Below are 11,578 nucleotides of genomic sequence, written 5' to 3' on the forward strand. Positions count from 1 at the left end.
GTCGGGGCGTCGGATTCTTTCCTGGTTGCTCCTCTTCCAGTCTAGCTCTCTGCTGTGGCCCAGGAAGGCAGTAGAGGATGGCCCAAGTCCTTGGGCCCTGCACCCCATGGGAGACCAGGAGAAGCACCTGGCTCCTGGCTTCGGATCAGTGTGGTGCGCTGGCTGCAGCGGCCATTGGAGGGTGAACCAACGGCAAAGGAAGGCCTTTCTCTCTGTCTCTCTCTCTCACTGTCCACTCTGCCTGTCGAAAAAAATTTTTTTTTGTTCAGCATTGAGTACTATTTTTTAAAAAATCCAAAGGATTATTTATAATTGTTACTAAAACAGTGAGGTGTTCAAAAGGGCCTAATCTATGGTTTGGTTATATTCAGTTCATTTAGGGCTCCAAGATTTTAAAATCTGTGAAAAGATTGCCAAGTGAGCAGAAAGGGCTGAACTGGCTGAAAACTGGTTAGGAATTAGAAGACAGTGGGAACTGGGAGAAAGCCTTCCAAATTCTGAAAGGGAACATAAATGCTTAAAATGCATTTAAAGCCATAAAATCATCAAAAATACCACAGTGCATAAAAACAGGTGCTGAGAAAGTTTGTAATTTTCCCTTTAGTAGGGTTTGAGTGGAATAGGAGATGGTTGCTGTGGTCTGTTCATGATCTTTAGTCTGTATCATTCTACCAGATATTTAATGGCCAGGGGCTGAGACTTGTCTGTATCAGCATAGAGAATGTCTTTGGCCACAGGGCCAGAAAAGCTAGATATTCATTGGCTGTAGCCTCCTGAGTTCATGTCTACATGAAGAACAGCCTGTATCAGACCAGAGCACTCTGCACTTCCAGAGCACAAGTGCTTGCTTCCTGGTCTCTGCTTGGATGGGCACGTCCTATTTCTGTGCCTGAGACTTTTTTCCAAGGCTCATCCTCATAATTACCAGAGCCTTTCTATAGCTGTTGCTGTTTCAGTCAGGTTTATGATGGAGGAGCTCCCTTTCTCCTGTGAGATCATTTTACGTGTCAGTGCCCAGAGCAGCGCTTGAGTTGTATCTGTGTTGTGAACCATTATCTGTTGAGCTCTCTGGGACTAATAGTGGACGAGGGCCCCCTGACATCTGAGGACTGACAGCAGTGCCAGTACTGACGTGCCAAGTGCTTATGTTAAGCTGAAGTCTGTTTCCACCAGGACTCCCCATGGCCCTTGTTAGAGCCCAGGGAGGCTGAGGGGTGGGAGGGGCCTCCCTGGGCTTTCTCCTTGACCTTTGTGCTCTTCCTAAAGGGGTAAAGGCCTGGCTCACCCACCCCACCGCCCTTTAGAGACAGGCCGTAAGACCTCTAGAGCCTTGAGTTTGCTTTCTGATTCCCATGAAGAATCATCTCACAAAATTTTCTTCTTACCAGGACCCAGGCCCTGTCCAGAGTCCAGATGTGCATTGGATGGGTACAGGAGCCCTGCGATCCACAAAGATATGGCCCCCTGCTTCACCTCTCAGGAGTGGCTCTGCTCTGGGAGACCAGCTGGAGCCTCCCTTTGAAATAGGAGTGCGTGACTTCCTGGCTGGGCAATCCGGTACTTGCCGCCTGGCTCCAAGACCCCAGCCTTATGCCACATCTTTTGAACTTCCTGTAACGTTGTCTTCACCATTCGTTCTCTCTGAGGCACTCTGGCCTGGCCCTTTGCTCAGTGTCCTCCATCTCTTCTGTGAGCCATGTCTGGCCAGCTGTTCCTTCTGTTGTCCCCCTGTGCTCCCTTCCCAGCTCTGACAGACACTGGGGACTGTGGTCTGGGTGTTTAGCAACACCTACCTGCTCATGGGGCTAGGAGTCCTCTGTGGGGAAGAGTGGGCTTCTCGGTGGGGCATCTAGGGCCAAGCGGCGCTCTCATGGTTCTTTTCCTCCTTCAGATCTCTATGCTGCTCAGGTGCCTGCCCTTACCCCGAGAGAGGAGAGCCCAGGAGACCAGGTGATGGCAGCAAGTTCCCTGACAGCCCAGCCCCAGGTGAGCCACAGGGCTTTTGCTCCTTCCCTATGACTCCATGTTACTGCCTGATGTAGTACCATACCTCGTCTTAAGTTTCTCTGTCCAGTGATCTCACGAGCAGAGACCCATGTTCCAGAGACCAGATTATCCCCCAGGACCTAGAACTCTTCCAAAGGGTGATGATCACTTTTTCCCCTTTGCCATATCCATCCTGTGCCCACTCAGAGCCAGCCCCATTCCCCCGCCCCAGCTCCTCAGAAACTGGGAGCTGTGGACCAGCTCTAGGCCACAGTGTTTTTTCAGGAAATTATGGCTTTCAAGGACGTGGAGGTGACCTTCTCCCAGGATGAGTGGGGATGGCTGGACTCGGCTCAGAGGAACCTGTACAGGGATGTGATGCTAGAGAATTACAGAAACTTTTCTGCTCTGAGTAAGTCATCCATCTCCCCATATGCCTTTCTACCTTGACTTCTACCTTCTTGGCTTTTTTTGTGATGTGTGGAAAGGGGCCTGAGCTGGTTTCATCCTAGTTCTGTAACTACCAACTGGATCTGTCACCTCAGTGTCCTCTTTGGAAAATTGGGGATAGTAGTACCTCACACTGGGTTATTGTAAAGATTAAAAGTATGGTATTTCAAGTTGCTGGTCCATTTAAGGCATTCAAAAAAATGTTGGCTGATTGAAAAAATTGAGTTGTGGTGTGGTTCTGAGCTCCGGAGAATCTTAGCAGTCTTTCGCCTTTGACTGCTCTTAGCTTTCCTTGTCTCTGTCAGCTCAGGACTACTGAAAATGGCTGTTTGGCCTCCTGCCCTCGCTCTTTCCCACCTGCCTTCCTGGACTTTCCCCCTCCCTACCTCCTTAGCTTGAGAGGGTCTCCTGTGATCCATCACCCTTTCCATCCAATTCCCTTTTATGCAGTGGGACCATTCTGCAAACCTGCTCTGATCTCCTGGTTGGAAGCAAGAGAGCCATGGGGCCTGAATGTCCAGGAAGCCCAGCCTAAGAGAGAGCCAGATGATGCTCCTGCCGGTGAGTTCCAGAGAACCTACCAGTCCTATCTTTCCTGTATCTACTCTTCCTTTCTTAGTTAGAAAATTACTTATTTATTGTCATCTTACTTGAAAGAGAGACAGAGATCTTCTGTCCATTGGTTTATTCCCTGGATGCCTGCAACAGCCCTCACTGGGCCAGGCCAAAGCCAGAGCCAGGAGCCAGGACCTCAGTATGAGTCTCACACTTGGGTGGCAGAACTACTTGAACCATCACCTGCTGCTTCCCAGGGTGCACATTAGCAGGAAGCTGGAATGAGAACCAGACTGAGTTTTGAACTCAGAACACTCTAATATGAGATGGGGACACCCCAGTCAGCATCTTAACCACTGTGCCAGATACCACCTATACTCTTCCCTTTCTTAAGGTCAGGTGTGTCACTGGGGACTTACTCCACTGTTCACTAGAAGGAAAGTATTTTTTTTTTCCCCCAAGATTTGTTTATTTGAAAGGCAAAGTAACAGACAAGTGGTGTGGGTTTAGTTGGGGAGGGATATATTTCATCTTCTGGTTTACTCCCCAAGTGCCTTCAACAGCCAGTACTGGACTAGGCTGAAGCCAGGAGCAAAGGAACCCAGTCCAGGTCTCCCATGCAGGTGGCAGGAACTCAATGAGTTGAGCCTGTAATGCTGCCTTCCCCAGAGTCTGCCTTGATGGGAAGGTGGAATTGAGCTGGAGCCGCTAATTAAATCCAGACACTTTAATATAAGATGTGGGCCTTTTAACTGGCATCTTAACTGCTAGACCAAACACTCACCCCAAGAATGTACTCTTTTCTCATTCTTGGAACAGGTCAAAGCACCAAGGAGCAGTAAAATGTCATTACTGTACATGCATGGTTTTTGCCTGACTGCCGATATCCTTACAAAATAGCTACTATGAACATGTGGTATGAACCAGTTGATGGGAGCTCTCTATCTGTCTGTGTTTTCCTTTCTGCTTCTCAAGCAAATAAAAAGGTTTTTTTCTTTTAATAAGAGTATATTCTCTTGTGTTTATTTTTTGTCAGGAAGTGAGCTCCAGATTCAGACAGACAAGTTCATTTTAAAACAGGAGCCTTTGGAAGAGAAAGAAACTTGTGCTGTACTAACAGTATGTCCTGCAATAAGTGTTCCTGAGGGAACGGGACTCCTGGAATCTTCTGAGCAAAAGAAAAGGTTAAAGGAGCAATGTAGAAACCTCATACAAGTGGGAGATAAGAAAGAAGAGACTGGTTGCAGTGATAGAGATGGAAAGGAATCCAAAGTGTCTGGAGGAGGAAACAGTGGTGATCTAAAACATGCTACACGTTTGACAGTTTCCAAACGAAAGCAGTCCCTTAAACATGGCTGTGGCAGACACTTCAGAACGAGTTCACACCATTATGACTACAAGAAACATGGGAAGGGGCACAGACTCATGATCGGGGGGTTCAGCCTACATCAGAGAGTTCATACTGGGCTCAAAGGGAATGAAAGGGACTCGTGTGGGAAAGGCTTCAGCCTTAGCTCTCATCACCAGCATGGGCAGAATCTCCACTTGGTGAGGAAGTCGTACAGGTGCAGTGACTGTGGGAAGACCTTCAATCGTAGCTCCCATTTGGTGTATCATCAGAGACATCACACTCAAGAGAAACCATTTAAATGTAGAGTGTGTGGGAAAGCTTTTGGATGGAACTCAAACTGTGTGCGACATGAGAAGATTCACACTGGAATGAAACCTTATAAATGCAGTATATGTGAGAAATCTTTCCAACGCCTGTCAGCCTACCGTCTGCATCAGGAAACCCATACAAAGCAGAAATTTCCCGAGTCAGATCAGTATAAAGAAGTTCTCACCTACAGTACAGAGTTTGAATATCATTTGAGAGACCAAGACAGCGAGAGATCATTTGACTGCAGCCAGTGTAGGAAATCCTTCCATTGTAAAGCATATGTTCTGGAACACCAAAGGATTCACACTCAGGAGAAACCCTATAGATGCACCATATGTAGGAAAACTTTTAGGTGGAGGTCAAACTTTACTCGTCATGTGAGGTTGCACCAGGAGGAAAAGTTTTATAAGCAAGAGAAATGTCAAGAAAGCTCAAGGCAGAAGAACTACAGTCAGCCCCAGGATGCTCCCGCTGTGGAGAAAACTTTTCCCTGTCAGCAGTGTGGGAAAACTTTTACTCGAAAGAAGACCCTTATCGATCATCAGAGAAGTCACACAGGCGAGAAACCCTACCGCTGTAGCGAGTGTGGAAAAGGCTTTACCTATAGGTCAGCCTTTATCGTTCATAAGAAGAAGCATGCCATGAAAAGAAAGCCCGAGGGCACGCCGTCTTCTGGTCAGGACAAGGTGTTCCAAGTTCCTCAGGGCAGTCCCACCACAGGAGAGCCTTACCAATGTAGCCAGTGTGGCAAAGCCTTCCGCAATCACTCATTCCTCCTTGCCCATCAGAGAATTCACACCAGAGAGAAGCCTTACAAGTGCAGGGAGTGTGGAAAGGCCTTCCGATGGAGTTCCAATCTCTACCGACATCAGAGGCGTCACTCTCTGAAAAAACAGTATGAGTGTCATGACGGTCAGAATATGCCAACTCTGAAAGCAAACATCCTCACTGATGAGAAGCCTTTTTGGTGTCAAGAATGTGGGAAAACCTTTACACGTAAAAGAAGTCTCTTAGATCATAAGGGGATACACAGCGGAGAGAAGCGCTATAAATGTAATTTGTGTGGGAAATCTTACGCTCGAAATTACCGCCTTGTTAACCATCAGAGAGTCCACTCTACCGAACGACCATTTAAGTGTCAGTGGTGTGGCAAGGATTTCATTGGGAGACATGCCCTTTCTCTTCATCAGAGAAAACACAGCAGAGCAGCAGCATCCGGGTGCAGCTTGCCTGGGTTATCTTCGCGTCAGGACACTGGGTTGAGTGTGCAGGAATTAAAACCAAGTGGGGAAAAGGCCCTGGAAGATTGTAAGGAGGTTGCTGACCAGAGCTCCAGGCACTCCAGACTGCAGAACATACCTGAAGGGGGCAAGTGCCACAGATGTAACATATGTGGGAAAACCTTTAACAAGCATTCGCAGCTCATTAGTCATAAGAGATTTCATACTCGAGAGAGGCCCTTCGGATGCCTAGAGTGTGGCAAGACCTTCAGGTGGTCTTCAAACCTGGCTCGGCACATGAAAAATCATGTTAGAGATTAGCCTAGGGCCTGACGATGACAATGGGGTCGGGAGTGCTCCCCAGCTAGCCTGCTAGAGAGCCTTCGGTCATGGGGAAATCCTTCACAAAGGGCCCCGCCCTTTGTATTTTGGAAGCTGATGGCAGAGTCCTGAGGATTTACAAGCTCACTGAGGCCCCAGCCCACCTGCTGGAAAGGGCTGCTGGGGCTCTTCTGGCTCTAGGAGTGGCCTCTGCACAACACCCTGGGGCTTCCCCAGCCAGCTCCCACAGCTCTAAAGAGAGAGACCATTGCCTGTTGTTGTTGAACAAAATATTTGAGGCCTGGTGGGCTGTAGCTGCTGAGAAGAGGCCAGTTGGATTCTAGATTTCTCTTTGAGCTTGGCCTGTGACAATGCCTGTTCTGTTGGTATCAAAAGCAATAGCATCAAGAATTGATCTCTCTAGATGCCTTCTGGGGAGTTCTGGCTGGATCTTCAGCTTCATAGCCGCTTTTGAATGTATCTGCCAAAGGCCTAGTGTTGTCTGAGCAGCAGGAGGAGGCGAGCAGGGTGCTGGGCTCAAGTACTTGGAGAATGAAGCTCTCCTGATGTCCTACCACCATCTCTACTGGGCAAGTCTACACAGGCAGCAGCAGAAATGTGCTGAACACCTGCCTAATATCAGGCGCAAGTGTGTGTGCTGGAGACCCCGTAGGTGGTCTGTCCTGTATTGCATCTTGTACAGACACTGAACAAATGAAACATGCGGTATTCTGGATAGTGATGTGTGTGGTGGGCACAGTAAATCAGAGAAGAGTGAGGAGTGTTGGATTTGGAGGTGAGTTGTGATTTTGGGTGATCAGGGGACCCTCAGCTGAGAAGGTAAAATTTGAGCAGTCTTGAAAGAGGTCAGGGAATGAGCCATGTAGATATCTAAGAATTTGAGGCAGAGGACCTGGGGTCTTGTCCGGTATTTTCAAGAGATAGAAAGAAAGTCCTGGTGTAGAATGGAGTGAGCCAACTGGAAGAGGAGGAGAGGGGGCCTGAAAGGTGGTAGACGGGCTAGGTGAGCATCGCAGATCATCCATGGGGCTTGGGACGTCTTATAGTGGGTAGCAGAGAGGGCTCTTTGGGAAAGTTTTAGTTGAGTGATGTGATCTGAATTTGAAACATCTACAAGGGTCAATCACAGACCTAGGACTCAGGAAGATGGCATGGCCATTAGGATTTTTATGCAGTTACTTCTGCCGGTTTCTATAAATGGGACTTTTTAACCCACTAGCACTTCCGTATTTAGGCTGAACACTCTGCAGGTGCCTTCTCATCTTCACAGCCATCTTGGCATGTGAGATCTGGTACTGGCATCAGGTTCAGCCTAAAGTTACCCAGACCACATGCCTGCTGCCTCTAAGAGAGAAGGTGGCCTGTGGTAGAGGTGCCCTCTCTGACTTTTTAACCACTGGTGTTGAAGCAAAAAGCAAGAACACAAAGGTACAAGAGTGACATTTCTAAAGGAAATTAAATTTGTTACAGTTGATTGAAGAATGCAGATTATAAATGCAAGGATGAAATGTCTCAGTTGGGCAACATCTCAGACTGCATTTGCCTATGAGTAGGCGCGCATTTGCAGAACAGGCGCTGTATTGTGATGATGGAAAGAAACAAACTTGGACAGTCTTTTGGTAGAGTACAGTCGTCCTATCTCCTGGTTTGCCGTAGCAGGTGAGCATGAAGCCTCTGGTACTGTGGAATAATATCACAGCATGGGCAAGGGGTGGAACAGGCATCTCCTGTTGGTGTCCTTGTGGCTGTTCATCTTTGTCATTTGGCTTTGCCATCCCCTTGTGTTTGTGCAACAGTGGCTGCCCATGGCCTAGAATCAGTATTTCTTCACATGACAGTGCTGCCCCAGACTGGCCCTGGATATGGCTGAGCAGAGGCCAGAGACCTATGTGCTTGGGCTCCAGGGTCATGAGAAGGGCTTTGGAGTGATCAGATTTGGGTGCCAGCTCAGTGTTCCTTTTCTTGGCAGGGTGATCTTCAGTGAGTCATCAGAATTGTGTGTTAATTTTCTTTAATGTACCTAGCTGTACTATCTGACTCCTGGGACTGGTTTATGAAGGCTCTGGGTTAGGTTGTTGATCTCTCAGACCAGAGCCTTCGCAGAGGTCCCCCTCTCCCCACCCCCCACGACACTGGTTGTTGCTGAAACCACGGAACTACTCTTTTGTCCATATTTTCTTCACTCCTTGTGTAATCTGATACCTCATAAAGTTCCTGCCCCAATAGGAGTAATTTTGCTGTCATTTTTATGGAGTGAGGTGGGCTTGCACATTCCAAATAGGTTTTAACATGTACAAAGGATGAAATCAAGATCAACAGAAATAATTCTGTGTTGAAATAAACTGTTAATACTTTTGAATTTTACTAATGCACTTTGTTCAGTAACCTGAGTTTTCAAATAATCTTCAATTTATATGCAGTCTATTACAGAAAAGTGAGTCAATGCACATTAGTTGAAAAGGTAGAAGCAAAAGTCTATTTGGAACTAACTGCTAAGCATTTTGGTGTAGTCAGTATTTGGCTTAATTGCTCCTCTATGCACACTGTTGGCTGTCTTGCCTTGTGCTGTCTCTTTCACCTGGAGTGCCACAGCTCTGTTCCTGCTGCTCCAGATCTTCCCTCCTCAAGGTCCCCATCCATCTAAGCTCTCTTCCCTAACCCTTCCCCCCGGGGCCTGTGTTACTCTGTTGCCTGGTGTTCCAGTTAACACCCATCACTACAGCCAAACCCATTAACTCTTGGAGTCCAAGGTTGGGGACTTACTTACCTGTTGGCCATGCAGAGATTTTGCATAAAATTGCCTCTGTTGAGTCTAGACCTGAATTTAGTTTTAAGTATGGAGTTTTGGGAAGTAGCTTTTGTGTGAAGTGTTGACTGGAATACACCTGCTGTTTAGGAGCCCAGCTATGGATGGTTCTGATCCATATGGCTCCGGGTGACTATTTGGGTTGTCTTTGACACCAGTTCTCAAATCTTGTACCCCAAACTGATCTGGAGAGCATGCAGGCCCATTTCTCTGCTCCCTTGGAGGAACTGAAGTTGGGATTGAGGAGAGTTAGATGGATGAGGACAGTCACAGAGAAGAGTGGATATCAGAAGGTCTTTTGGTCACCTGTTAGGTGAGTCAGCCCCATGGTTGGTGACAGAGACTATCAGACAAGACAGGCATGTGCTGAGAAGAATACGTGGGAATTATAAAATAACATGGATCACCTCACACTTTGTCAAGTTGGCATGTTTTTGAAAACCCAAATGTGGGTAAGTATGTGGAACAGTGAGAATTCACTGCTTTGGGAGCAGAAATTGTGACAGCTGTGCCAAGCAGTTTGTGAAGTCTTGCAAAGTTGTGAGTATTCTACTTGCTAGCAACTCCACTCCTGGATATATCATAGAGCAACCCTGTATGAAGAAAGAAATGACTGAGACTGTTCATTGCAGTGTTATTTAGGTAGCAAAATTGGCAAAAGCCTACATTTCATCAGCAGAAGAACAAGTAAATGTTTTTTGGTACTTTAGAAAGAGGACTATGCCTTTCAACACAGACAAATCCAAAACCGTGCAGAGAAAGTTGGAGAAGCAACATGCAATATACCACTTTTGCAAAAATAAGCATTCTGTGGGTCTGGGCACATCTCTTATTTGTGTTTCATGTTTGGTTAAATGGAATAGTAGTACAAGCCTCAAAAGGTGATTAGGGGTTGGGGGGCCAGTTAAAGAAATAATGCATGTAAATCACTTAGAATAGAGTCTGACATGTACTCATTGTTGGCATGTAACAGTGGTGTTACTATTTTTGCACAATAATTTCTGTGGAATCAAATGTTAAGAAATAAGTGTAAAGTCATGTGTTGGAATGATATGTACACGTTGCTACTCTGCCTTTTCCCAGGGCGAGAGATGCTGATAAGATCTGGAAAGGGATGTAGGACTTGGAGTTTGTTTCTAAAAATTGATGCAGATGCATCAGAATGTAAAGACTTAACAGGACAATATGATGGGTTCTTTTTAACTATTGGCTTAAACTATTTCAGAATAAAAGTATTTTTAAGCATGGGCTCTGACATCTTGTGACTATGTAGAAATCCTGGATCTGCCATTTATGTGATGTTACTAAGAGGGAGCTGTTTACTGTCAAGGCTTCAGTGTATACACCTGCAAAAATTGGCAACAGCACAAATGGCTGATAATCAAGGATTGGTTAAACAACAGTAGTACATCTGTGATGGAATATCACAAATCATGTTATCCATGTTGTGATGCATGAGCTCCAAGAGAGACAGCTTATAAGAAATTACAACTCCATTTTCCTTAATTCTTCATTGATAAAGAAGAACAGTTGAATCCAGAAGTTATCAGTACGTAATTTTGATGAGGAAAACAGATCCTGATGAGAATGGACATGGTTGTCGACCTTTCTACCTTCTACCGTACTTACTAAGTTAATGCCCACCTAAGAACTGCAAGATTTGTACCAGCCTGGTCATTGGAAACAGAAGTACTGATTTAAACAATGAATTGAAAGAATTAATGAGATAAATTTGAGAAACTAGAAAGGTGTTATGGAGGTAGTATCCTGTATCTAGGACAGCTGCCAGGGCTGGAGGAGCTGTGATAGAATATCTCCTCAGTTCTGGTATTTGGCTGCCGACAGCTTACAAGTTCACCTCATTTTGCCCCACATGTGTGTAAAATAAGAAAGCCCAGGCACTCCCTCATGGTGTGAGGGGGCAGGTCATATTATGCAAAACCTCCTATAACCATAATAAAAACCAGAGCTACTTGATGTGTGCAGTGTCATTGGTGTCAACATCTGAGCATTTTTTGGATGACGGTGTGTTGATCCTGCCTTCCAGGGGCCAACTTCAAAGGAGAAACAAAAGTTACTAAAGTCACTAAAGGTAGATGACGGATTGACGTGCAGCTCACTTCTGACCTTTAAGGGGAATACTGTTGTGCTGGTGCTAGTGTCAGCTCAGAGGAAGGGCCCTGTGGCCGCCTGTGGAAGGAGCCCAGCTGCTGATGGGGGTGTCTTGGCCATGGGGGAGGAGTCACAAGGAGGCTGAACTGGAATTTCTAGTTCTTTTTGCTTGAAGAACATAAAGGCATGTCCTGAGGATTGACACTTGTCCAGAACTAATACACCATCTACTCGTGCAGTAGACTTCAAAGGATGATTGTGGCAATACCCATCAAGCTGCATAATTTTGCTGATTATGAGGAATGTGTCTTAAGGGCGTGGGATCAGTGAAGAAGTTTAAAGTCAGATGAGGCTAAATTTACTGATACATGCTCATTCAGTGGAGATGTGTATTGTTTTTGAGAAACTGAGAATGGTTCTAACTGCTTGCCTGTTGGTTGAATGAAA

At 46.2% G+C, this 11,578-nt stretch overlaps 1 protein-coding gene across 5 annotated transcripts in view; it reads left to right on the top strand.

The window, feature by feature from the left end:
• ZNF445 (zinc finger protein 445) overlaps window positions 1-10,996 on the top strand; it is a 44,798-nt gene extending 33,802 nt beyond the window's left edge. For all 5 annotated transcript variants that reach the window (XM_051852577.2, XM_051852574.2, XM_008260357.4 and 2 more), the window contains 5 exons: window positions 1,389-1,557; window positions 1,892-1,986; window positions 2,272-2,398; window positions 2,887-2,997; window positions 4,028-10,996. In XM_051852577.2, the coding sequence (XP_051708537.2) occupies window positions 1,389-1,557; window positions 1,892-1,986; window positions 2,272-2,398; window positions 2,887-2,997; window positions 4,028-6,192 (2,667 nt within the window). In that variant the 3' untranslated portion in view covers window positions 6,193-10,996. The remainder of the gene's footprint in view (window positions 1-1,388; window positions 1,558-1,891; window positions 1,987-2,271; window positions 2,399-2,886; window positions 2,998-4,027) is intronic.
• Window positions 10,997-11,578: the final 582 nt, after the last annotated feature.

The sequence above is a fragment of the Oryctolagus cuniculus genome, chromosome 10 (assembly GCF_964237555.1).
Source record: "Oryctolagus cuniculus chromosome 10, mOryCun1.1, whole genome shotgun sequence".
Classification (NCBI taxonomy): Eukaryota; Metazoa; Chordata; class Mammalia; order Lagomorpha; family Leporidae; genus Oryctolagus; species Oryctolagus cuniculus.